The sequence below is a fragment of the Bos indicus x Bos taurus genome, chromosome 5 (genome assembly GCF_003369695.1).
Source record: "Bos indicus x Bos taurus breed Angus x Brahman F1 hybrid chromosome 5, Bos_hybrid_MaternalHap_v2.0, whole genome shotgun sequence".
Classification (NCBI taxonomy): Eukaryota; Metazoa; Chordata; class Mammalia; order Artiodactyla; family Bovidae; genus Bos; species Bos indicus x Bos taurus.
This window is the reverse complement of record NC_040080.1, coordinates 32,603,232-32,631,220: the sequence shown is the minus strand read 5'-3', so window position 1 is coordinate 32,631,220 and position 27,989 is coordinate 32,603,232. Positions and strand designations below refer to the sequence as shown.

The following is a 27,989-nucleotide window of genomic DNA, read 5'->3' as shown; positions in this document are numbered from 1 at the left end:
AGGAAGTGGCAACCCTCTCCAATATTCTTGCCTGGGAAATCCCATGGACAGAGGAGCCTGGCAGGCTACAGTCCATGGGGTGGCAAAAGAGTCAGATATGACTGAGCGACTATAACAACAATCTCATAAGATATACCAAAAAGGATACATTACCATGGTATTCTTAACAAAAACTCATATCTATATTTTCAGAGTAAGGAAATAAGAAAAACAAATAAGAAATATTTGGAGAGGCAAGGAAGAACTCTAGAAAGTTGAATCAGATATTGGAGCTATCAGTATGGACTCAATCCTAAAGGAAATTAACCCTGAATATTCACTGGAAGGACTGATGCTAAGTTGGAGCTCCAATATTTTGGCCATCTGATGTGAAGAGCCGACTCATTGGAAAAGACTCTGAGGAAGACTGAGGGCAGCAGAAGCGGGCAACAGAGGATGAGAAGGCTGGAGAGCATCATCGATTCAATGGACCTGAGTTTGAGCAAACTCTTTCAAGGACAGCGGGGACTGGAGTGCTGTGGTCCATGGGGTTACAAAGAGTTAAGACACAACTGAGCAACTGAACAACTTCAAATATACAAACAGAATACACGAACACTGAAAAGCTTTTTCTACAAAAGGAAAATTACAAAAATAAGTTGAAGTCACAAGTTTATGGATACAAGCAGTTAGAACTCAACTTTATTGTTACAACCAATTTTTATTTACAGAATATAAATCTCTTCAAAAAGATACATTCCTTCATTTAATCAATGGTAAAAGGCCTTATTAAACGGAAATAAAGCCTAAACATCACTTATATTTAACAGAAATACAGATTCATGAAAAGTTTGTGAACATATAGCAAAAAATGCATTTTTATTTAAGCAGTTTACATGAATGAGGCTGTTTTTAATTTTATTCACTGGCAACCCCATTTTAACCACAGAACAAATTTTACTTAAATTAACAGCAGTAAAAATGTAAAAATTAAATTTGAAACATGAAAATAAACAACAAAAAACAGGAAGTATCTTCATTACCAAACAGATTACAAGTTCTCAGACACTCAGATACTTTCTGAGGCATATCAAATACACCTACCTCAAACGTTGCATTCATTTGAGAGGTATCAATACATTTTCAGTGCTGAGACTATTTGTAGCACTTACAGTATTTACAGAGCAGCATTATACTACTATGTTTCACATTTGATAAACACAAATTTAACCTTTATGCCACAATTTCCCAATTCAACATACAGCTAATGCAATGACAGTTATTTAGTTTTTTTCTTCTGAAAATGATAAGGACATTATCATTTAAGAACATGGAATAATGCCAGGTCTTCTTTCTTAAAATAATAGTATATTTTAAAATCCAAATACTTCAAATCATGGAAACTTCACCCAGCTATAAAGCTTCCTAAAGAGAATAGAGTTTAAAACTCTCCTCTTTGCAAATTCCACCAATTTACAATTACTTTAGTACACGGAAGTAACAGAAAACTTCCTCAGATTATTGAACAATAAAAATGTCAGTGTGTCACTACATAAATTAGGTAGCAGCACACCACAACCATGCAAGTGCTCTTATTTCTGCCACTGCTTTTTTTTTGGGGGTGGTCCTTTTCCAGTTCATAGGATCTAGTATTCATGGATATCATCAGATCTTGGTCTCTCTCTTAAAGTCCCTTCCTTAAGAGTTTTGAAATTTAACTAATGGAACAATTCAAATCAGCCAGCTTTTTCTTACTCTTCATTAACTAGTTCAAATATAATACATAATGTTTTCAGTTTTTATAAACACCTTGTGTTTTGTCAAAATGATTAATGGTATTAATACCATTAATGGGCAAGATGTAAACAAAAATATGTCTACATTTAGGGATTAAGAGTATTTTACAGAGCAACTTTTTTCATAACTAGAAAAGTCATAGGATACATAATGAACACAGATTTTAACTGGCTGTTTGATAACATCAGTAAGTACAGGAAAAAGAAGAGAAAGCAGATTGCAGGATAGAACCCTACTAAAAACTTGAGTTCTGAATGCCTCAAACTCAAAAAGGTATTTTCTACAAGCACTACCATTATTTTTTCTATTCAAATGGTTGAAATCTGTCCATTTCAAATTATAATCCAGAAAGGAAAATTTTAGTGTAAAACCTGTTCAAAAAAATCCAATTCATCATGTAATATATCTTATTAATTTCAGTTTTTCAAGTACTCAAGTAATGCAAACTCAAGCATTTTCCTTTAGAGCAATACATTTACACACTAAACTTCAAAGATGGGGGGAAATTCATTTAAAATAATTGCTACATTTTTCTGTCTGAAGACACCAAACCCAAGACAAAACACTGTAATCACACAAATGGTATGTAACAGAAAAAAAAAAAAAAGGTGGTTCCTTATAACTAATATCTTTTGTTAAAAAAAGAAACAAAAACAAATGGCCTTAATATGTAACTAAGTTTCCAGTCAAACACATTCTAAAATCTAACAAACCATATTAGAAAATTCAGAGCAAATCAATTTTGAAATAAAGATTAAAGTTGCTTTAGGACATCCTTATAATTCACTTTTCTTGGTACATAATAGTTACTAGCATTTGCCTTTTGTGTTGAGTGATGCAAGTTGCCATCAATAACAAAACTTTCCTCCTAGCATAAAGCATTGTTAACTCTATTAACTGAAATACTGACTAATATTAAAAGTTTGTCTATATCACTTTGGAACGCAGTACAAAATGCTTATTAAAAGCAATGTAAAGCAGAAAAGCAAAATGATAGTTTTCTCATTTACATTATGAAGGATTTTGAAAATGTAAGAAAGAAATACCTATATAACTTTAAAAATGGAGGTTTTTAACTTTTAATTCAGAGTGTTTAGGGGGAGTTTTTCCTTTAAATCTGGAAGCTTTCATAATATGTTTATGAAGTTAAATATTCCTAGTTCAACAAAAATGGAATTAGCAGTCATTAAAAGAACAGTTCTATCTTTTTCTGTATTTTACAATCCCCTAATGAACAATTTCATACTTAGAGAAGCCAACTGAGATATGCTTAAGTTGAACTAGAAGCTATTATTTATCATCTCCCTTGTACATATGGGACTTAAGAATCATATTGAGATATATAAAAATTGAAAGTGTTTTTTTGGTAGGAAAAAGTTAACAGCCTTGAAAATAGAAAAGGGTAATACTTCAGTTTGCAATCATAAAATTGCATTTTTAATTTGCTTTAGTTTAGAATCATGACTCAAAGAATGGAATTCTTACAGGGTATTAATTTAATGCTTGCAAGAATCTAACCTCCAAAAACTAACGGCCAAATAAAGAATGAAAAAAAGTCATATTAGGCACTGATAGGCTAAACAACTAAGTACTGACGTTAACAAAAATGGATAACCCTATTTCCAGTTCCTCTTGTTATCCCACTGTACCGCCCCATCTGTTGGTTATTTCCAGTCTAAACCAAAGAGCTGGATCATTCCCTTACAGAAAAATGTCTACAAAAGGGAAGAGAATGCAAAAAACAATACACAATCTCATATGCAAGATACAATTCACACTAATTTACAAACTTTTATTTACACTGTTGTATATACATTCCAGGCAGACCTAGTTGATGAGTTTTGTGCTCATATTGATCTCAAATGATCACGTGAACAGTATGATTTACTACCACATCTCTTTAATTCCCAGAAAGTGGTGGTAGCATGGGGTCTGGAGGGAAAAATGTCAAGTATTACTGGTCAGGTAAGATCACACAAGTAGGTACGGAACAAAGGGGAAAAGAATTGTGGAATTCTGCTTGTTTAAGCATCCAGGCCACTATGGTCTACTGACTAACAATGAGTATACATGAATGCCACTTCTCTAACAACCATTTTCATATTTACAAAATGAGCTTACTATCAGTTATTAGGTAAGGCATTCAAGTTCCTTAACATAAAAAGGCAAAAGACATCTCAGCAAGCCACAGGACAAATTTTAGAGGGATGCTTTCCCTTGAGAATCCCTTAAATGGTCAATTCAAAGGGAAGCAATTTTGAACTCTATTATTAGGCTGAAGTATGATCCCCAAAACCTGCAAAGGAAGTGAGAACATCATGATACCCCAAAGAGTGGGAGAAATATCTTAAGTATCTTATTTTGTTCCCAAGATCCACTGCCTAGGGCTAAAGTGAGAGTCTTTATTCCCCTTTACATTCACTTCCTGAATCTCTTTGAACCACTTACAACGGGTGTCACAGCGAGCAGCCATGCACAGTCTACCAGCAATGGCTCAGTGAATCTATTCAAAATAGTCTGAAGAATATGGAGGAAGATAGAAAAATGATCTCCTCTCCTCCCACCCTCTCCAAGATGTATACTGTTGCCCTTTTAGGAAGTCAGAAAGCAAAAAAAACCTCCAGTCCTACATATTCTTCCTTGTCCTAAGAAAACGTTCCAGCCACAGATGAAAATTCCACCAAAAACAATTTCTCAAGTTCACTCTTAACATTCTATAAAAAGCTATTAACTGTTTAATTGGTTCCTTTCCTTTAGTTAATTAGGTAAAATTCTACTGATCCAATGGTAATACGGTTTATAAAAACAGAAACGAACATTTGCAATGTTGGGGAGGTAGGAAACAAATCGTGGCTAACACTGTTACAGATTCAAACAGATTTTAAGATTCTACTCATGGAACTAGAATTTACCATTTTAAATGCCTTTCTACTTACTTTACCAGTTTTAAACATCTTGAGCTAATCCAAGTTATTTTAAAGCACTTATCTGAGAGTATAAGTCATTTGGAATAATACATCAGACACTCCATAAGATTTCTCAGAGGATAAATTTGCAGTTGCATATTCTGAATATGCAGATCCATTAAGCCAACCTTGTACATGGGCACTTATGTGACCAAAGTGTGCAAAGCTTCTCAGACTAATTTTCTAAGCAAAGTTAACCATGACTGCTCAACTCCACACAGCAGTCTTCAAAACTTGAAGTTTGCTTATCTATCCCAAAGACCCAAGTTCCTTCCAAATAGTAACTGTCATCCTCTCACAAACAGACAAAAACAAAATCAAAAGAAATCAAAACAAACAGAAGCCCTCCTACCATGAGTATTTTTGCTTAATTCACACTGTTATATTAGATTTTAAGTGTACAGGATGTTCTAAATGTTCCTTATTTAATTCTTTTAACCACCTCAACTTATTTCTCTGAAACTACGTGTTATCAAGTAGTAGAATGAATGCTGAATGAATGCTATCATTCTAAAGACACAGAAGCCAAACTAAAACATAAAGCCACAGTGTAAGGAATGAATCTGGAGAAGTAAAAAAGAATTAATCTAAACAACATTTTCTTGTTCCCAAATATTATAAGCATTCTACCTTTGTCTCAAAAATTAGTAACTGCTGTACTAGCTACTATTTAATAACAAATAAAATACAGAATATCCCAATAAGTGAAACAAAATTTTTGGTTAGAAACAAATTGATACAGTAAAATTTTAAAAACAAACTGTACCTTAAATGACCATATATAGTACATGAAAACATTATTTAATGCGGGTTTTGGTAACAAAACCATCATATATCTATTCCAGGATTATATGGTAAATATTAATATTTATTCTGCCAGACTATGTAAGAAGAGGGAAATTTAAATTCTAAGATATTCCCCCCTCCAAAATGCTTTCCAATACTTCAGAAAGATGTACCACTATCATAGACAGTGAATGTATTTCATTCTCCTACACAGGTATTTTTCTATGAACATTTTAAGTTATCTAAACCAGCGTCTGGCATTTCAAGAATAAATGATTCATTTTACTTACAGTGTGTCAGAAAGGTTACACTAAAAACCAAAAATGTTTACTGAAATTAATCTTACTTTAAACATAACAAAAACAATATTTTCTCTGGAAATTTTTCACTGCTTACACTCAACAAACAGATGAAACAGATGAAAGCGGTCACAAAATTCATGTTAAATTTATAATAAATAATTCACATATAACATAGATTAAATTATAAAAGGATTAAACTGACATCTTTGTATCTTTTTGCCGATTTAACAAACTTCTAACCCACCACATACTGAAAGCAGTAGGTATATTTCTTGACATCATTCAGACTATTTTAAAAATAAATTGGTTGTTAAGAGGCATAATTTGTAAAGCAAGAAAACCAAATTAAAAGAATTTTAACAAATATTGACTTTTTGGAATTTCTTAAAGATCCACAAGCACTGTTCAGCTACTTAAGAATAATTAAAGTCTTCTTTACTCAGGCACTTTCAATGCAGTAACCTCAGGCTTCATTTTAAAGTACTGGTTAAAACGAACAACTGCATACCTATCAAGAAAAGAGAGTAACAACAGAATTAGAGCTAAAAACCTTAATCCTTCATTTTCACTCACCCTTCTAAGTTTTAAAATTTAAAAGGACATATTTTTAGTTTATTGCACCACCTACTGGACACTTTTCTAATACTGAGAACATTTAACAGATTAAACCAGATTTCCTTGCAAACCAACTATTAAATGCATACAACTTTTGTAACATCTGACTAAAAACAATAACTACATGTCCCTTATGGATTCTAAAATGAATCCAAAATGAGTAGAGACAAACGTAATGCATACAATAAAATTAAACTTACCCAAGGAAATCAAAATCAATAGTGGAGTATTTGGCTTGAATCAAAGCCCACAATCCCCAAAAGAAATGAGAAGCCTAAAAGAAGGAAAGAAATATCAAGAATTATGATAACTGATTTCTTTTCAAAACAAATATCAAATTGTAAGTTTTTCCTCTTTCATCAACTCCATGCATATTTTCTTGATGCCTTTTTAACACAAAGTATCTACAACACAGGTAATACTGAAGTGCACAATTCTCTGTTGCTGTTGCTGCTGCTAAGTTGCTTCAGTCGTGTCCGACTCTGTGCGACCCCATAGACGGCAGCCCACCAGGCTCCCCCATCCCTGGGATTCTCCAGGCAAGAACACTGGAGTGGGTTGCCATTTCCTTCTCCAAGGCATGAAAGTGAAAAGTGAAAGGGAAGTCACTCAGCCGTGTCCGACTCTTAGAGACCCCATGGACTGCAGCCTACCAGGCTCCTCCATCCAAGGGATTTTTCAGGCAAGAGTACTGGAGTGGGGTGACACTGCCTTTTACGGTATAATCAGAAGCTGCACAATAATTTTGTATGTATGCTTTACTAAAATCGATTTCACTATTCACTTAGTGAATCTAAGAATTCACTTCCCAGGAAATATTCTATTGTAACCAGAAGTACTATAACTAGAAAAAAATAACTAGCTGTGTGGCTGTAAGCAACTTAATTAACCCCTCTGCATCTTTGTTTCCTCATCTGTAAAATGCAGGTGTGATCATTTATAATAAGAAATAAACATCTGATCTACATTCACTGTTTCTGGCTCATGGCTCCTTGGACTTTCCTAAGCATAAAGCAACTGGGAGCATTTTTTATATAATATCTGGTCTTTTGTCGTTGGTTCCTAAAACAGTTCCAAAGCCATAAAATTGAAAAGAATGTCTGGTTATTCTTAACAAGTCCCTTTCAACCACATGTTACTGAGGTGTCTTTTGAAAAGATGCTAAACTTGAGGGCTGGTTGCCAGGGGGAACCAACCAGGTGATTAGATGGTTGGAACTTTCAACCCCATCACCTCCACACCTCAGGGGAGGGAAGAGGAGCTTGAAGACTGAGATAAATCAATGGCCAATGATTTAATCAATCTTGCCTCTGTAATGAAGCATCCATTAAAACCCAAAAGGAAGGGGTCTGGCGAATTTCCTGATTTCACGAACCACAACCTGTGCACATGCTGGGGAGGGGAGGGGTGTGTTCTACCCTACACTCCATGGAAGAGAAGTTCCTGAACCCAGGACACTTCCAGACCTCACTCTACCATACTTCTTCATCGAACTTTCTTCTGTATCCTTGTAATATCCTTAATGATAAACTGGTGAACATATGCAAACATTTCTCTAAGGTCTGTGAGCCACTTTGGCAAATTAATAGGCCCCAAGGAGGGAGTTGTGGAAACCTCCCATTTATAGCCAGTTGGTAAGAAGTACCAATAGCACCCCAAACTTGCAAGTAGCATCTAAAGGGGTGAGGGCACAGTCTTGTGGGACTGAACCCTGACCTTATAGAATCTGACACTATCTCCAGGTGGAAAGCATCAGACTTGAGTAGAATATATAAGACACCCAATCACTGCCTGCTGAGAACTGGAGAACTGCTTAGTGTGTGTGTGTGTTGGGGGCGGGGGAAGGAGAGAACCACCTCAGAGCAACTAACAATAGTATTTACACCTGGCATACAACAAACATCCAATAAAATGTTAATTATTATAATTACACAAAACCAGAATGATAAAAATGAGGAAGACTTTAAAAAATGGTCTTCTTTCTATCTAAGGATATGTCTCAGGTATTGAAAGGTGAATTATGAAATGCTCTCCTTCTTTTGAAAGTCTAAGTCAGCGGTTCTCAAAGTGGTCCATGAATCCATGGAAGATTCTGAGGCCCCAAGCTATTTTCATTACAATACTAATATGTTACTTGTCTTTATGACTCTGTTTACATTTCCAGTAATGGAAAAGCAATAATGGGTGAAGCTCCTGGTTCCTTAACATAAGCCAAGGCAGTGGTACACTAAACTGTACTAGTATAATGGTCTTACTCTTTACCACCACACACTCACAGTACAAATCCAGTCTCACTAAAGAATGTACTTTATGAAGCCATTAAAACTATTAATCTTATTACATCTCCACCCTTGAATACATGATATTCTGACATTCTGTGAGATGACACTGGAAATACACATAAAGCACGGCTGATGCCTACCCAAAGTATGAAGGCTGTCTCAAGGTAACACACATATGATTGAGCTGTGTGACCTAAACTTGCACAATTTTAATGGAATATCATTTTTACTTGAAAGAACAACTGACATATGAACTAGTTATTAGACTTGTGTATTTGGTAGACATTTCTCAAATATAAAAAAAGAGAACTTGTCATTTCAATGAAAATAACTGACAGTATTTGTTGCCAATGACAGACTTAAGACTATTCAACCTAAATTAGAACACTGGAAAATCTGTGTTCAATTCTGTGAGATTATCAGCTTCTCAATTAAGTATTTAATATTTTTCTGATATTGGCAGTGACATAAATAAGTGTAATTTTTCAATATATAATGAGATGTATCAACTTTGAGATGATTATACAACTTAATAAATGCATATTTTCCAAATAAGTAATGAATGACATTAAAATTACAAAATCACACAGTGGTATAAGAGGTATTCAAAGTGTAAGATAAACTAAGGAAGTTTAATGTAATAGAGTACAAAAGTTAACTGATATGCTCAGATTAAACATTACTACTAACCTTTAAGAAACTATTACTTATTGAATTTTGGTGAAGCATCAGAAAAAAATATCCACAGTTCTCTGAAAAGGCAAAATACTTCTCTTTCCCAACAACATATGTGTGTGAAACAGGACTATCTTCACACACTTGAGAGAAAACAACACATTATATGAGATGAAATGCAAAAGCAAATATGAGAATCTAACTTTTGTTAAGCTAGACATCAGAGAAATTTGTAAAAGTATAAAATTATGTCTTTCTTCTCACTGAAGTGTTTTTTGCTTTGGAAAATAGTTATTTTTAATTTTTAAAAAGCTGTTTATGTTAATCTGAGCTTTTTAAAAATATATATATTTAGTAAATATTTTAAATTTAATATCCAAGACGGTAAATATTGATAACTAAACCATATAAACAAGATCTCATAGAAGTCTTCAAAAATTTTTTTTAAGTATAAAAGAGGGTAATGAGACCAAAATGTTTGAGAACCCTAATAATATAAAAAATCATCTGCAAATAGTATCTCTTTCTATTAGTCTGGTTCTGTAGTAGGAAAACTAAAATCAGGGGAAATTCTACACCTAAAAATAACATCAAAACAGCTCTCCCCAGTGTTTCAAGCACTGTTATCAACTGTATTTCTCAATTTTTATTCATACAGTAATGTAAAATAACTAAATGATTCTCTACTGCTGCTGCTGCTGCTTAGTCGCTTCAGTCGTGTCCAACTCTGTGGGACCCCATAGACGGCAGCCCACCAGGCTCCCCCGTCCCTGGGATTCTCCAGGCAAGAACACTGGAGTGGGTTGCTATTTCCTTCTCCAATGCATGAAAGTGAAAACTGAAAGTGAAGTCACCCAGTCGTGTCCGACTCTTAGCGACCCCATGGCCTGCAGCCCACCAGGCCCCTCCATCCATGGGATTTTCCAGGCAAGAGTACTGGAATGGGTTGCCATTGCCTTCTCCGGATTCTCTACTAGAGAAGCATTATACATAGAACCTCACTTATTTTGGTAGGTTAACACCTTTTACAGGCTGAAAATGAAAAAAATTATATTTATATTAGACTCCTATATGAATAAAAAGGAAAGTGAGGGAACAGTCCATTTATTATTTGCATTCTCAAAAATGGGAAAGTGAGAATACTGAAGTACAACTAATATAATAATCTGTGATTCTATGATTTACTAATACTATTTCTCTCAGATTTCGAAGTTACAGATATGTAAGTCTATCAAAGGGCATTTTAATTCCTAGGCCACCCACATATGTTGCCAAGAAAAATTAGAAGCTTTATATAGTGAATAAACGACTTAAAATAAATTCTCAAACTGTTTTCTGAAAACCTCACATATAATTTTAATATATTATAAATAATACATATTTATATGTTTATAAATATATAATTATACAATATAACTTTACTTACAAAGAATCTGAAGTCTGCCAACAACGTGTCTAAAAACTCGTCAGAGCTTAAAAAACCCATGCATTATCTATTTGGTTTTATAATGTAAATACCTACTTTTGTTTGTCATCATCTCAACATTAATTGGAGAAGGCAATGGCAACCCACTCCAGTACTCTTGCCTGGAAAATCCCATGGACGGAGGAGCCTGGTAGGCTGCAGTCCATGGGGTCGCTAAGAGTTGGGCAGACTGAGCGACTTCACTTTCACTTTTCACTTTCATGCATTGGAGAAGGAAATGGCAGCCCACTCCAGTATTCTTGCCTGGAGAATCCCAGGGACAGAGGAGCCTGGTGGGCTGCCGTCACAGAGTCAGACACGACTGAAGTGACTTAGCAGAAACATTAATTAATTATAGTAAACAATCAATAACAAGTGAAGTCTTTTAATATTTAAGAGTCTGACCATGCCCTGAGGAATAAACATTTACCAACCATTTATTTTGGAGCTTCTCTGGTGGCTTAGCTGGTAAAGGATCTGCCTGTAACGCAGGAGACCTGGGTTTGATCCCTGGGTTGGGAAGAAGGGAAAGGCTACCAACTGCAATACTCTGGCCTGGAGAATTCCATGGACTCTATAGTCCATGGGGTTGCAAAGAATCAGACATGATTGAGTGACTTTCACATAACCATTTATTTATTTAAATCATCTACACCTTGATCTTATTACTCAAACCTCTTTTCCTCCCTTATCAAAACAGCCTTATAATGTATGTCAGTGCTATCTTCTTCATGACAAGTGATCAAGGGAGGAGGAGGAAAGAGTTTTTAAGACACATCCATAAGGAATAAGAGGGACTTGCCAGAAAATACTGGGAAAAGGGCATCCTAGGTAGAAAGAAATAATCTATACAAAAGCATACAAGCTTAAAACACCTTGGAGTGTTTATAAAACATGATGACTCTGCTAGAGGAGGAAGTGGGATGTGAGAAATACAGTGGGAAATAAGAAAATCTGTAGATGCTATCATTTGTATGTCACTCTGTAAACCACGGGGAGCCATAAAGTAGAAAAATGACACAATCAGATTCATAAATTAGATTCTAGTTATTAGAAAGATCACTTTTAAAACGTACAGTATGAATTACAGACAGAAAAAACCTAAAGGTGAAGAGACAAGTAAAGACTAACATAGGTGAGAGATTAAGTCCTTAATCACAGGTCATGCAATTAAGGAGAAAAGGGGTGCAATTCACAGAATTTCAGGAACCAAAAAAAAAAAAAAGAACCTGAAAATAGAAAAGTGTGAGAAGAGGAACACTTGAAAGATAATTCCTTCTTTCCTGGTTTCAGAATACAACAACAGAGTACACATCATTTTAATTAAGTCAAAACAGTACAGTAAAGAATAAATAATGGGAAACAGGACAGGATGCTGAAAATAAAATTCAAGTTTGGACACATTGTGGTCAAATACTAACGGGACCCTGGAGAGATACAGTCCAGATCTGGAGCTTGACAGTGGGAGGAAACTCAACTTGGGATCATTAAAAGAAAGGGCAGTAAAAGCCAGGGAACTGTATATAAAGTAGGGAATTCCCTGGTAGTCCAGTGACTAGGACTAGGCACTCTCACTGCTAAGGGTCCAGGTTCAATCCCTGGTCAGGGAACTAAGATCCCACAAGCTGTATGGCACTGCCAAAAAAAAAAGGGGGGGGGGGGTGCAGAGCCCAAAATCTGAACACTAGGAAACACTAGAATGCAAGAGAATGAGAGGAAGAGTAAGAAGAAAGAATAGCCAGAGAAGCAGACAAGCAGGAGAGCAGAAAAGAGGAAAACCAAGGAAAAATGGTACCACAAAAATTAACAAATAAAAAACTGGAATCAATGGGAACATATACCATCAAATGCTATGGACAGACAAAGTAAGATAGGACTTAAGAGTTTTAACTGGATTTAGCAATTATGCCATTATTGTTAAGAAAACCCTATAATCTCTAAGATCATGCTTAAAAAAGAATAAATAGAAACAGCAGGCATCCTAGGACCAAATGGAGAGCATGTCATTAATGTTCTAAAGTCATCAGAACAGTAGATAAAGAAGTCACATTTCAGCACATCCTCTTAAGATGTATTCTGAATGGCTCTGGAGAAATGCTACTTTTAATACTATGAAAACAGTACGCCCATGAGCCACCATTAGGGTCTATTTGTACAGACTACATAGCAAATAATTCCCCTGTCAATTGTAGAGAATTGTATTAAAACTAAAACGACATAGTAGGTAAAAGAACTGCAACCCAATATTCAATTTGTCTCAATACCTTAGCTGAAAGCTCATTCTTTTATTTTTTTTATTTTTTTTATTTTTAAACTTTACAATATTGTATTAGTTTTGCCAAACATTGAAATGAATCGAAATGAAAGCTCATTCTAATGGCAGCATGTCATTCTCAAAAGATAATTTAAATGAATTAAATTTTGAAAAAGTAGATGCATTTAGAGTAAAGAGAGGTGGGTCTTGAAAATAACAGAGCATTAAAATACCAAAGATGTGGGAAATAACTGCTTATCAAAAGGTCATGAAGACAAAATACTGCGCTTATGAACACAATTCTACTGGTTCTTCCAATTTACTTTTAATCATGTTAACATGATAAGTTCATGTGATGATTACATGTATTCTGGAAATAACCTCACTTCTCATACATCTATCCTTGATTATGTTTTTTATAACATAAAGAGAATTCGGTATTTTTAAAAAGTGCTTCACACTTTAATCCTACCTCTAACTCAAATCCATTCACTGAACAAATAATTTTATTGAGCACTTAACCTATAGTTTGGCATTGCTGTTCTAGGGGCTGAGGATACAGTAGTGAATGAAATAAAATCTTTGTCCTCAAAAGCTTTACAGTGGAGGAATTGTAAACACTCTTGTTTTGTCATTATTTTAAACAATTAACAAGTTCAAAAAACTCAAAATGGGAACTGCTTAAAAAAATGATGGAAAACTTTTTTTAAGCTATTAACACTGTATCAAGAACCTTTCATTAATTACTTAAATTTAAACTTACCAAAGCAAACTGATTGACTTGAATGAAGAGTATTTCCACTTCCTTTTCAGTAACTTCAGTCCCAAAACCCTTATATTCTTTGTAGGCTTCAAGGTAAGAACGCAGCCACTGGCCCTGTAGTTCTCTACCTGGATAAAGACTATAGTCTACATCACTCACACCTAAAATAGAAAAGTACACTGAGATTTTTTAAAACACATGACATATCTTCTGTCTACTTTAATAATGTGCACCATCTACCTATTTTTTCAGAAAAAAATTATTAAATGTCTCCATTTTTTGCTGAAACACTAGATATTAAGTAAATACCATTTACTAAATAAACCAATCATAACGTATTCCTAATTAAATTCTAATACACAATACAGTTGATCACCATAATCAATTTTCACTGCCTCAATTTTTCCTCAAAATGTGAAGCCTGAACCAACTACCATTAGGTGTCACAAATCTTCGTTTACCTCAGTACCTCAGGAGATTCTTATGATTCTCATGCACACTAGCATCTAGAGCATTTTCTAGAACTATGGCTTTAAAGCATCTTTAACCATTACTCCCAAAGTAACAAATACATTTAAGTGGATAGACCTATTTTTTGTTTTCTGGTCACGCAGCATGTGGGCTCTTAGTTCCCCAACCAAGCAGTAAACCTGCACCCCCTACATTGGAAACATGGAGTCCTAACTACTAGACCACTAGTGAAAACCATAAATACATTTTTATATTGAAGCCTTACACATGCACCTGATACTATATTTCATGAAACAATATTTACCCTAACTACACCTTCCAATTCTGATATTGTCTATTTCTTTTGCATTCTTTGCTTTAATTAATTCCTCTACACATCTGATCTCATGATGTGCAGTTTGAAAAATACTAATTTAGTTCCTAGTATTTTACCTAGCATTCAAGTTGATCCTAAGTTGATCCAAACTTTCTTCTCTGGTCTTATGACACTCTATTCTCCTTCATGGATTTTATATCCTACAGGAATAGGTGTATTCACCTTGAAGATTTCTTCCTTCTTCTTGCAGTGCCCTCCTTTCTATTTGCATATCCAAATTCTACCTTTCTCAATTTTTTTTCTACACAAAATCATATTAAGATCACTGAAGCTTCGTATCCTCACCAGTTAAGCATATTCATGGTGATAACTCTTTTTATGCACAGCTACTCTCCCTTCCTATAGATAAAGAAATAAATTCTTGAGCTTTTTAGTTAGATGACATTTGAAAAGCCCAGGTATACAATGGAAAGTCAAAGTCACTCAGCTATGTCCAACTGTTTAGGACCCCATGGACTGTAGCCTGCCAGGCTCCTCTGACCATGGAATTCTCCACTAGGGCTTCCCTGGTGGTTCAGCTGGTAAAGAATCCGCCTGCAATGCAGGAGACCTATGTTTGATCCCTAGGTTGGGAAGATCCCCTGGAGAAGGGAACGGCTACCCACTCCAGTATTCTGGCCTGGAGAATTCCATGGACTGTATAGTCCACGGACTTGCAAAGAGTTGGACACAACTGAGTGACTTTCACTCACACACAATGGAAACAGCAAAGGCCTTTAAATGATAAAAAAAAAAAAAAAAGTTGGCTTCAAATCTTAGTTCTCTGCATTTTACCATGACCTTGGTGAATTACTTTTACTTTACTCATTTGTAAATTGAGAACATGGATTGTGTATAGAAAAAATTAGATGGGATTTATAAAGCAACTATGTCAATTCTTAAAAAAAAAGTTAAAAGCCACAATCATTATTTTTCTCTTATTTTCCTTAAAAAATTAAGGAAGAGGTCATCATCTCTTTTCTCTAATAATAAAGAAAAACCAAAATGGTCATGAAGAACATAAAAAGTGTTGCCCCTACCCCCAAGTTGATCTTCTGTAAAGAAAAAATTCTAAAAGCATCCTTTCAAAGTTATATATGCTACCCTGCTAGAGGAACACATTCTCTGCTGGATTTTACCTGCAAATTCATTGAAATGATTTCCAATATCATATGCCAGGTAGTTGTATCCAGAATATTCATAATCAATGAACTGTACATCACCTATGTGAGACACAAAAACAAAGACATAAGAAATCACATATAGGATAAGAAAATCCCTATGCTCTTTATAATTAAATAGCTTCCAATATTCTGTCTCATTGTACGTGCTTGGTTACATGCACTTCTGAGACAATACAGGGTAAGGCTGTGAATTTTATGGCAATGAGCTTTACAAAATTCAAATTACATACATATGTCAACAGCTTCTTTGCGGACATCAATGTCCACAATACTAAATAAAAGTCAAAAACTACAGTCATTCTCCACATTCAAACAAAAGCAAATATGTATTTAACCACATGGGGGCATCAGTTACTTAAAAATTCAAGTTTAGTTAGAAATGAAAACTACCTTTGGAAACAATAATTTATGCAATCTTCTAAAAAAATTAATATATATTCCAACAGTGAGTTTACCGATGGAAAAAATACATAGACTTTCAAAGGTTTGAATTCTGCGAGTCCTGCACTTAAGCTATAACACTTGCTGATTAACAGAATCTCTTTAAGGTAAGATAGTTGCTATCAAACTCTTAAATAATTCTTGAAATGCTACATAATTAAGGTTTCCAATAGCTTACTTGAGCAGCATTAAGGTGGTCATTTTATCATTTAAAGGAACAAAGGTAAGCTATTTTTTCTTTTTGAGAAATTTTTATATAAACTAAAAAAATTCCTATTCTAAATTAGTGCTTTATATAGATATATATGCAAATTTTATTATAATTCTTCAGACTATCCTGTTCCATTCACCCAAGGGACAAATTCCTGCTTAGGAAGCTTCATCTGTGAATACTGAGCATTAGTAAGAAGATTTGGCTCAACACAGATATAGGTCCTATTTTTTAAAAGACAGATGAGGAAAAGAGAGGGAGGGAGGGAGAGAGAAAGAGAAACATTAAGAAAAAAACATCAAAATGGGTCACTGTCTACACCAGGAGATCACAAACTCAAAAGGCTCAACAGTTAAAATGGATACATGAACACAGATGTAAGGCTGTAAGAATAGTTTCTAAGCTGCTGATATTGAGAAAATACAGAGCATATGTCTAGTTACACTATCTTTTAAAACATCAAGCTGAGGTAATAAACTTCTGGTTTAAACACACTGGCTTTTCCCAGATGAAAGAGCCTTTTAACTATCATGTGTTGCTATAAATTTATATGTTTAATCTTGGACTGTATGTTGATCATATTCCAACTTAGAAAAAGAGTATTATACGACCAAAAAAATGTTAATAGCAAGTGGAGTATTTTACACAAAAGCAAAAAAAAATTAATATAATTGCATTTAATATATAATTCAAAACTTTCATAATAGTCATCTAGAGTAAAAAAGTGAGATCATCAAAGTATAAAAGTCCAGTTACCAAAATCTATATGCATATTGACAAAATAAGATTTCTAAGAGCTGGTGACTACATAAACCATTGCAACTCAACCAATTTATATTCTTGGAAAAACAAAAACTATCCCGCAGAAAGTCTTAAAGTTAACCAAAGCACTTCACTAACCTGCAGAACAGGAGGACAGAACAAGCTTTAACCAAATCACTTCACCAATAAGTTGCAAAATGAAAGGTCAGAATATATTTTAAAATTTTCTTCTAGGTACCCTTGGGAATGACAGGGTAAAGACCACCATGATGACAAAATACTTTGCAGCCATGATAAAAATTTCATTTTCAAAAGTTATTTAACGGCCAGGAGAATTACAAATGTTATATGACAAAAGATACAAAATAGTAAACACAGTGATCCAAATTATTAAAATATGCCTGAAGAGAGAAGGAAAAAAAAAGAAACATAATACATAGGGGGAAAAAGATGGTGGAAATAAACCAAAACATTTTTATTGGTTTCATTTCAGATGGTAGACAAGTGACCTTTTTTCCTTAATTCTTTACAATAAACATTATTTTAAGGAGAAAAAAAATGATAGTTTAAAAAGATTAGGATGAAAGAGACTAAACATAATGATTTGGGAAATACCTATCTACCCACCCAGACTTCAAAATATGAGGATTCCAGAGGATTTACCAAGTTGTCTTACTGAGTCAACCAAACAATTTTAATAAACAAGTTTTCAAATTACAGCTGTTGATTGTTTTAGCTCTTTAAATATAAATTCTTGTAGAGCTCATACAAACTGTTACATGCCAATAAAAATACACAGCCCAGTCCTGAAGCTTACTTTAGCCACATAAACAAAAGCTTCAATTTCAATTTTCAAAATCATATTTAGAATTTGGCAAATATAAATAAAACAGCAGGTAAAACATGCCTGCTTATAGAGTATACACAATTTAAATAAAGCATAGATCATTTTAACAAAAGTTAAAATCTGTTTCAGTATGAAAATTTTAGCAATGACTTTTTGTAGTAGCATTAATTCATTAAAACTAGCCTTTATTTTTAAATGCTATGTTGAGTTTATAAATAATGAAATTTTAAAAATAAGAAAATGAAGCTAACAAGATACAGATGAGGCTGTTACCAGGCTCCGTGCATGTGAACAAGTGATGCGATAAACCTCCAGTCAGTGCGTTTAAGAAGCACGGGTGCGCCGCCACATGGCAGCAACAATGGCATACCTAATCTGTAGCAGATGAAGAAAATTTGGCAAACTCACATTTTACAAGACACAAAGCTTAAAAGGAAAAAAAAATTTTTTTTAATCTGCATTAACTATTCTTTTCAAACTACTGCAAACAAAGTGGAACTCAACCTTAAATTTAATCTTCTGCAACAAAGTACAATTAAAGAGGCCTGCTTTCCTTATTTTGGGTGCCAGAAAAATCAAATTACTGGAAAATGCTTTCCTACAAGAAAAAAAAAAATATCCTGAACTTTTTTCCTCTACAAATTTAACTTCTGAATTCTAAAATTTCCAATTTAGAGAAACATCCACATCACTATTAAAAACTAACAGCTCATATGGCATGACTATCTTGTTTTCTCAAAAGCTACTTTTTCTTTTATTACTGTTTCTTTATCTTCACAGTAATGAAGTCCACTCTTACTGAGTTAAATCATTTAAATCTCAGTACAGTTTAAACAATATTTAAAGTACTTTAAAACCAAAAAAAGTTAATTAACTAAGGCTATATAATTCACATGATGCATTCATTTGGACTCCTTTACTTGTTGTTAAGGAAGAAAGGATTAAAAGCAAAATAACCAATATGAGAACCTGAAAATGGTTCCAATTCACCCTACTTGCTCTACAGAGTTATGTAAGACAGGAAGAGAAGAGAGAAAAAGTAACCACAATTACACTCAAGTTGGCAAAATGTTTTCTCTCTTAGGCAGAAAAAGGAAGTATTCAATTCTGGGAAAGTTTCCTTTCATCTCTTTCTCTGGAGTCCAGTGACTTTACCCTGGACATGTACACCTTCACCACAGCACTCATCGTTGTGAATGTAAACATCCGTTTTCTTATCTGACTCCTCCATCGTTTCCTGGAGGGGCAGTAGGAGGGGCAGCAGGTCCCTTCCACCTTTCTTCATGCAATCCACAGAGCAAACCCTAGCACACAGGAAGTAGTCAAATGCTAGTGAAATAGTAATAAATGGAAGTTTTGCAGAGAATGCTCAGACACAGTGGTAACACATGTTTAAATGGGAGCAGGGGAGATAAGTATGAAACACTAAGGAACAAAGTATGGCATTTCTGACATTCTTATTCAAGTATATGGTTGAACATACAGTGGAAGTGAATGTATGAGTAAAGAAAAAATTCTAAACTAGTAACTATTTTAGGTAGCTCTTCCTTAAGAGTTCAAGTTTTTACAGTCCATTTAAGTGTTTTATTATGTGATTTAGGGATATTTTATTTTATGCTAAATAGTGATTTAGACTACAAGGTAAAACAAAGTTAAGACTATCCTTCATAATAATTCTACCCTGGAAAATATACTCTAACAAATACGATAACAAATTTTAATTTAAAAATAAAACTAACCAAAAAAAACTCTTGTTAAAAATCAATAAAGTAACAACGGTGCTCTTTCATGAATAATAATAAAGTGAGTAAGATTTAGAGTCAATCAAAAGACTACGAATGGTGACTCACCCATTTTCTAATTATATTGTTTAAAACTCTGAAGAAAAACCTAGCTTACTCTGTAATTGCCCAAAAAAGCTTTGTTTCCTTAGTTATACATTAGCTTCCTGCATTTGCTGACAGAAAAAAATAATCAGTGGCAGCCATTTAAAGTTACATATTAGGTCTTAAGCTTTTTATGAAGTTTTTATCAACGGGGGGGCTTCCCTGGTGGTTCAGCTAGTAAAGAATCCACCTGCAATGCAGGAGACCTGTGTTTGATCCCTGGGTTGGGAAGATCCCCTGGATAAAGGAAAGGCTACCCACTCCAGTATTCTTGCCTGAAGAATTTCATGGCAAAGAATTTCATGTCCCAAAGAGTCAGACACGACTGAGCAAAATTCACTTTATGAATTGGGGAAAAGAAGAAACAAAACAGCCACCAGTAAACATTCTGACAGAGGATCAAGACATGAGACGACAAACTCAAAAGCTTTAGCGATTACTTCTAACTGTCAGCAGCTAAAGGATTAGTTGAAATTAAAATACGAGATTTGAAGTCAGTTAATAAGCAATATTGAAATTTGTTCCACTCAGTATAAATTCTTTTTAATTAATTGCTGATTAACTTAAAAGAAGACTGATAAGTCTTATCATACAGTTCTGGAGCAAGAGTCACTGCTTTTGGTTTTATCATTAAATAGCAAATTCCATCATCATATCATCAAGTATACTTTTCTTACCTTTTTAAGATGTCATTTCACTGAAGCCAAGGAATGGGACGCTGTCTTACCAACCACCTAATTCCTGGCACTGACTAACATTTCAAAAATCTTGACAACTACCATCGACTTCAGAAAGGAAGCTTACTCTTCTCCCATATTCCTGAGTCCTGTCAACTGACATGATGAAAACAAGTAGAGGCAGGATTTCTTCTGTGATGCCTACCAGTTCCTGTAACATTCACAGGTGAAAATGCCTACAAACTGCAGAGTGCTCATAGTTTGTCTGTGTTTGTGTGCGTATGAATAAGTACAGCACACATACATATATACATTTTTAACTTTAAATTAATCACTCAAATTATAGTTAAGATAAAATCTGTAAATTGCATTTAAAGACAATCTGATTTGTCATCTCATACTACTAAGCCATAAATCCTTCTGGCTTACAGTTACCATTTTTACTTTTTCAGAATCAGATACACTTTGTATAATACATCTCCTATGAACATAATACAGGGGTTGGCAAACAATGTGTTCTCGAGCCAAATTCAACCCAGTGCCTAACAATATATGGCTGTGTTTGTGCCACAACACAGAGCTTAATAGTGGAAACAGAGACTTTAATATGGGATGAAAAGTCTAAAGTATGTACTACATAGCTCCTTACAGAAAGCTCCTTACAGTTTGCCAACTCTTATCACAGTATAATAGCTGCAACTGAGAGCTGTTAAGTACCTAGCCTGGTGCAATATGTGTTATATGCCTCATCTAAAATCTTGTCAGGAACCATCTGGAGTAGCTATTAACTCTAGTCTCAAACAGAGCAAATCAAAGTTCTAGACTATCAACAGTATAAGCAGCACTTCCTAGAGTCTTAAGCCCATCCATAAAAATTTTTGTTCAGATGGTCTTGGATGGAGCCCAGATACCTACATTTTCCCCAAGTACCCTAAGTGATTCTGGTGCAGACAGTAAAGGATTAAATATAAACACTTAATGAAGAGATAAAAACAACTTCTTTAATACCACCTACTTCCATATGTGATTGAGCAGGGATCTGCGCACAAGAGTGTTTGGTTCCAAAATCTATATTCCTTTTGACTTCTCTTTAAAGTTACTTAAGAGTCTGATTACTCTTTTAAGAGTAATATATCTCCTGATAAGAGTTACTTAAGAGATTTTTAATCTAGTTATACTATATACAAATCTAAGTTATTATAGCTGAAAAGTACATGCAGAGACCAAGATGATCCAATATACATTCATGAAGTTTAAAATTTGTACTTTCAAGAAATTAAGGGTCTGAAATACACTATATCTTATTACTTTATATATATCAATAGGTGGGTACAAAATGGTGAAGCCCTGAGCTCAAATCACATGAACGACTTAACAAGTGATAACAAATCAAACACATTTGTGAACATAATATGTAATTTAATCATTTATTCTATGTAGAAACCATTTTAATTCTGAAAGACTTAAAACTTGGGATTTCAGATGCTACAAAGCAGTAAGTTAAAGAACTCTGCAGTGTATGTTTCTAATTTCAATGAACCTCCTGAGAGTACCATTGTAAGTACTAATGCTATGCTACAGCTCAAATACATATATTCTTTGCTTATTAAATTCACTAAATTTATATAATTTACCTTTTTTAAAAGTATGAGGCAAGTTACTTCTCCTTATAACTAAAGACAATATGTCATAACCACATTACTTCAAAACCATTAGCTCCTAATTCAAAACAAGTAAGATAATAGCAGGATAAGATAATAAAAAATAAAAACAAGCTTCTTGCCACATTTTCATGAGTTTCAGATTTTACCTGAACAACATTCCAAACATGTTTTCTTAATGCTTATGTATCAACTAATCACATAGAAATTGATTTTTTTAATGGCTGCCGCAGAAGTAGCCTTCCTAATGAATAGTATAAAACCATTGGTAAGAAGAAAAAAAAAAAACATTGTAAGAAAATATAACATAATATTTTCATAACTAACACACAAACATAACCACAAAGACAAGAAGAAACAAATAGTACATAATAGACTCCTATGACTGAAGGGCAAACTCTAAAACTGTATCAACATATTTACACTTGTTAAACTGTGAGTTTTATTCTTCAATGTCAGGAAGAAAAATTAGACACAAAAGTATGATTTAGGTAACTCCTGGTAAAACAAAGAATGACAAGAAGTTTGAACTTTTAAAGCCAGGATGAAGCATAAATATTTTATTTGAAAATAGGAGAACTTTTCATATCACTAATCAGCAGTTCAGATAGCCAACTAGTTAAATAAAAAAGCAAAAATTCATGTTTTATACCTAAAACATAGTAATCTGATTTTTTTGGTCCCTTTTATTTTAGATATAAATTACGTTTGTTTGGTGAAATGAATATGCAAAAGAAACTTATAAAATAAAAATGTAAAAAGTTAAAATTATATTCCAAAGGAAATAACAGATTCTCTTAATTAACTTGCAGTTAAAAATAAAGCTGAGTGTCCACTTCAAATGTAAGATGAAGGCCCTTACTTGAAATTCCATTATATAATATAATGTGTTATTAGGTCTTGCACTGAACTTAAAAGATAATACATCACTTTAATGAATAACTAATATTCTTGTTTCACAAATGGCATTGAGATTTGGTTACTATTATACAATGTAGTACATATATACTGTAACAACTATAGGTAATAAATGGATAACAATAAATTAAAGGACACTGTCAAGTACTTAATGTTGTAGGATACACTGGAAGTTTTTAAAAAAATTATTCCACAGACTTCAAGACATTCAAAATAGAGATGTTAGCTCAAAACTTTTTTAGACTCTCTAATCTAGATTAAAATATCAAATATAAAAGGGACTTAAGCATGTTTTTGAAAATATGTGCTTCAGTCTACCATTCTTGACAGTGTTCTTTGTTTTTCAAGTTGAAGTCAGTTATAAATATTACAAGCTTTTGCATTAGAACAGTCTCAACTTATAATTTGATAAGAATGGTCATAAATAATAATTTGACATAATATGACCACTTAATCAGAATTCTTTGGCTTCAGTATCTTCAAAAAGCACACTTGTAATTCAAAATAATCTTCCAACTGTAATATTTATCTTCAAAACTAGTTTCCTACAAAATGCAATAGCTTCAAAGTTTCAGACAGACTTTTTGAATTAACACTAATCTTTCAACCAAAATTGTGTCTTTTAACACAAAATTGTGTCTTGAAGGGCATCTACCATTTTAGCAACCAAACCTCAAACCACTTTATCCAATAATATTATACAATCATGTGTTTCTTAAATATGAAAACATTAGAGAATTTGAATACAACAAGATAAAAACAATCCCCAAAAACATTTCACCAAAAAGTATCTCTGTCCTCCTCAAAAAATGTTAAGACAATTTACTAAAGTGTCTTGATTATTACTTCAGTAGATAAAATTTCAGCAACTACAAAATAAAATTTCCTCCATCTGTGGCTTATTTCCTTAGCATCAAAATATCTAACAAGTCAGTAAAATAAACAGGTAATAGGAAACCTGGATACATTTGTGTTTAATACTCTGTCCCCCCCCAACACTCAGAATATTTCTATATTTATAAAACAGTGCAATGTCAAGTTGGTTTTTCAATAACCCTCATTACAAGCAGGTGCATTTTCAAACCACGAATTATCAAATATTTACAATTAAATTTATAAACAGTCATGTCATCATTTTTCACTTAAAACTCTAACAGAAACCAAAAACTATTTCTAATAAACCAATTCTAAGAAACATATTTTATACAACTATGCAGAATATTCCTAATATAGCACAGTTACCATGACTTTGTAACCAAAAGAAAACACTTCAGTCTTCATACATGTTTTTAACCCTTACATTTGAATTATATTGATTGATACAAAGATCAAAGGACTGTTATAAACACAAAGAAAAAAAAACTTTACTTACTGCTAAAGTCAGATACCTACCTTGTTTCTCATTGTAGATTATATTCTTACACAACAGGTCATTATGGCAAAGCACAACAGGTGAGCCCAGGTTGGAAAGAATCTTCTTCATCCAAGTCATTTCTTCCTGAAGAATCTGAGAGCTTGGGATATCACTTAAGAACCTTTCAGTTAAAAAAAAAAAAAAAAGTTACATCTTGTTTATATTAATGACAACATGTTTTTTTAAGTTTCCCTAAGGAATAAAACCTTTTTTTTTCTTTTTGGTCATATATAACTTGAATTTTTTCCTTTCAGTTTTAAGATATAACTGACACACACAGCATTATACAAGGTGTACAAAATTAAATTTGACTTACATACATAATGAAATGATTACTACAATAAGGTTAGTTAAGTATCCATCATCTCATACAGATATAAAATAAAAAGAAATATTTTTCTCTTAAGGAACTCATGTTCTTAACAACTTTCATATATAACAATGTAACAATATAACAAAAGTTGTTATAACAATATAACAACTTTCATATATAACACAGCAATGTTACTTTACCATGTTGTATATTACATCCCTAGTGCTTATTTCAGAGAAGGCAATGGCACCCCACTCTAGTACTCTTGCCTGGAAAATCCCATGGATGGAGAAGCCTGGTGGGCCGCAGTCCATGCGGTCGCTAGAGTCGGACACGACTGAGCGACTTCACTTTCACTTTCCACTTTCACGCACTGGAGAAGGAAATGGCAACCCACTCCAGTGTTCTTGCCTGGAGAATCCCAGGGACAGGGGAGCCTGGTGGGCTGCCGTCTATGGGGTCACACAGAGTCGGACACAACTGAAGCGACTTAGCAGCAGCAGTGCTTATTTATTTCATATCTGGAAGTTTGAAATTTTTGCCTACTTTCATCCAATTCCCCCTTCCCCACATCCCACCTTTGGTAATCACAGATCTGATCTCTTTTTGTCTGAGTTAGTTTGTTTGTTTTTGAAATATAAATGACCTACAATATTGTTACTTCCTGGTGTACAACATAGTAATTCGGTATTTCAATAAGTAACAAAAAATCTATTTTTAATAAGTTCTTTCCATTTAAATGTAGACTTCTGAATTAAAACAGGCCAATTATTCTAAGATTAGAATAAAGAAAATCCATGATAAACAACTTTAGTATGAATAAAAAGCAACTGAACAAGACACCTTAAATGCACAGCATAAAAGTAAAAAGTGTATCAGTACAAAACAGGGCGAGGGAAGAATATACATGTCTAACAGCTGACATTTACTAACACTATTCTTCTCAATGTTTTATATTTATCTCCATTTTACAGATGGGAGAAACCAAGACACATGGTTTAATAAAAAGAAGTTTAAGTATTTAAAGTCACAAAGACAGCCTATTAAAGAACTAAAACATCTATCTCAAGCTTGGAAGGGTGAATGTAGAATAAATTAGTTAAAGTCACATTTGAAAGTCAACAGATATATTTGGGCTTCCAGGTGGCTCAGCAGTAAAGAATCCACCTGCAGTGCAAGAGCTGCAGGAGACTTGGGAAGATCTCCTGGAGGAAGAAATGGCAACCCACTCCAGTATTCTTGCCTGGAGAATCCCATGGATAGAGAAGGCTACAGTCTACGGGGTCGCAGAGAGAGACATGACTGAAGTGACTTTGCACACATGCATGCAGATATTATCTATTGCTGACAAATCAACTCATTATTATATGATAATCATCAATCATATAAACATTATGAAACTATCATATGATAACGATATCATAGAATATTCATCTTTACAGAGAATTGCCTCAGTAGTTAGACTGGAAGGATGAGAGTTAGTTTGACAAGAAGGATTGGCGATTATGGCTTTTTATTCTGTACTCTTTTCTGTACTATTTATTGTGCCATATTTGTAATAATAAAAATACAATGGAACAAAAATAGTGTGCTGCTATTAATTCCTCAATAGCACCATCAGGCTTACAAAATTGCTGTTCCTCCTCTTCTTCCCTAAAACTTCAAGACAAGTTCTCTTCATTCTTTCTCTATACAGTCTCTCAGATTACCCCTTTCATTTTACAATACAATAAACAGTCTGTATCACAGTTTACTTTAATGAATCTGCCTATTCACTGTTCTCCCAACTGCTGCATTCTCTTCTACACATAGCTTCCAACAGAGATCAGTATATGCGCTTTTTAAAATGGTGTAATTATTCAAGAATTTATTTTAAAAGTACCGAGTTGAATGGAAAAATAGGACTCAAAGGATTATTAACATAATCACAATCATGTACAGACAAAAAGGAATGAAAGGAAATATGAAAAATATTTTTAATATTAACTATTTTTAATACTTAAGTTGTGTATTTTCTACTGGGGCAAGGATCTTTTGTTATCTACCATAGGGCATCTCCAGATTTATCACTAACCTCAAGAATTTAAAGTAACCTCTGAATAATAATTTTTAAAATAGCAGCTAACATTTATTTAGCACTTAAATGTACAAGCACTGTTCTAAGATATGTGTATATACTGACTCAATCCTCACAAAATCCCTAAAACGTAAACATCTTACCCTTGTTATTTCCATTTTACAGAAAAGGAAACAGGTACTTTGTCCAGGGTTACACAGCAGAACTGAGATTTGATCCCAGGTAGTCTGGCTCCAGAGCCTTGTACTCTTAATCCATACAATATCATACTGCCTCTCAACACTGAACCACTGCCAGCTTCATTATTTTAAAGTGATTTTTTTCCTGAAACCTTTCAATAAAATTGTTATTTCGAAGGTGGATTCTTTTTGTTTTTATGTGATCACTGTCTGAGTATCCAGCACCATGGACACACTTTCAGAGGTCTGTCTACCCCAGTTTACAGGGTATCATATCCCTGTCCTTTCAGAGTCTGACAAACTGTGCGCAAACAAAGCACACACACAGTGAGTCAAACTAATCTTTCGAAATAATCAACTTTAATTTTTTCCTAATGAATTATAAAAAATAAAACAAGAAAAAAAAATCCACAGGTCCTGCTTACCTCTGTCATTCTTAAAGACTTCCTGAATACAAAAGCGGAAGTCTTCATGTACATTCTAGATATAAAGACAAAGCAAGATTTGCAATTTCTGTACTAGTATTAATAACATTATGGAAAAACATGCTCGGTGTAGTTTCTGAGGCATGTGTCACAGACTGTTTCAGAGGGTCCCAGCAGGACTGCGCTCTCTTTGTTAGGAGCATTCAAGATGGTTAAGTAGGAAGACTGAGCTCACCTGCTCCAGCGGGCACATCAAAATTACAACTACCGACAGAGCTACTAAT

General features: G+C 33.8%; 1 protein-coding gene across 1 annotated transcript in view; it reads right to left on the bottom strand.

The window, feature by feature from the left end:
- Positions 1 to 651: 651 nt before the first annotated feature.
- The window catches only part of ETNK1 (ethanolamine kinase 1), a 54,840-nt gene continuing 27,502 nt past the window's right edge, over positions 652 to 27,989 (bottom strand). Inside the window, exons 4-8 of the mRNA XM_027541532.1 lie at positions 24,690 to 24,832; positions 15,850 to 15,933; positions 13,885 to 14,045; positions 6,646 to 6,719; positions 652 to 6,338 (exon numbers count right to left, since the gene is read on the bottom strand). Of these exons, the coding sequence (XP_027397333.1) occupies positions 6,266 to 6,338; positions 6,646 to 6,719; positions 13,885 to 14,045; positions 15,850 to 15,933; positions 24,690 to 24,832 (535 nt within the window). The 3' untranslated portion in view covers positions 652 to 6,265. The remainder of the gene's footprint in view (positions 6,339 to 6,645; positions 6,720 to 13,884; positions 14,046 to 15,849; positions 15,934 to 24,689; positions 24,833 to 27,989) is intronic.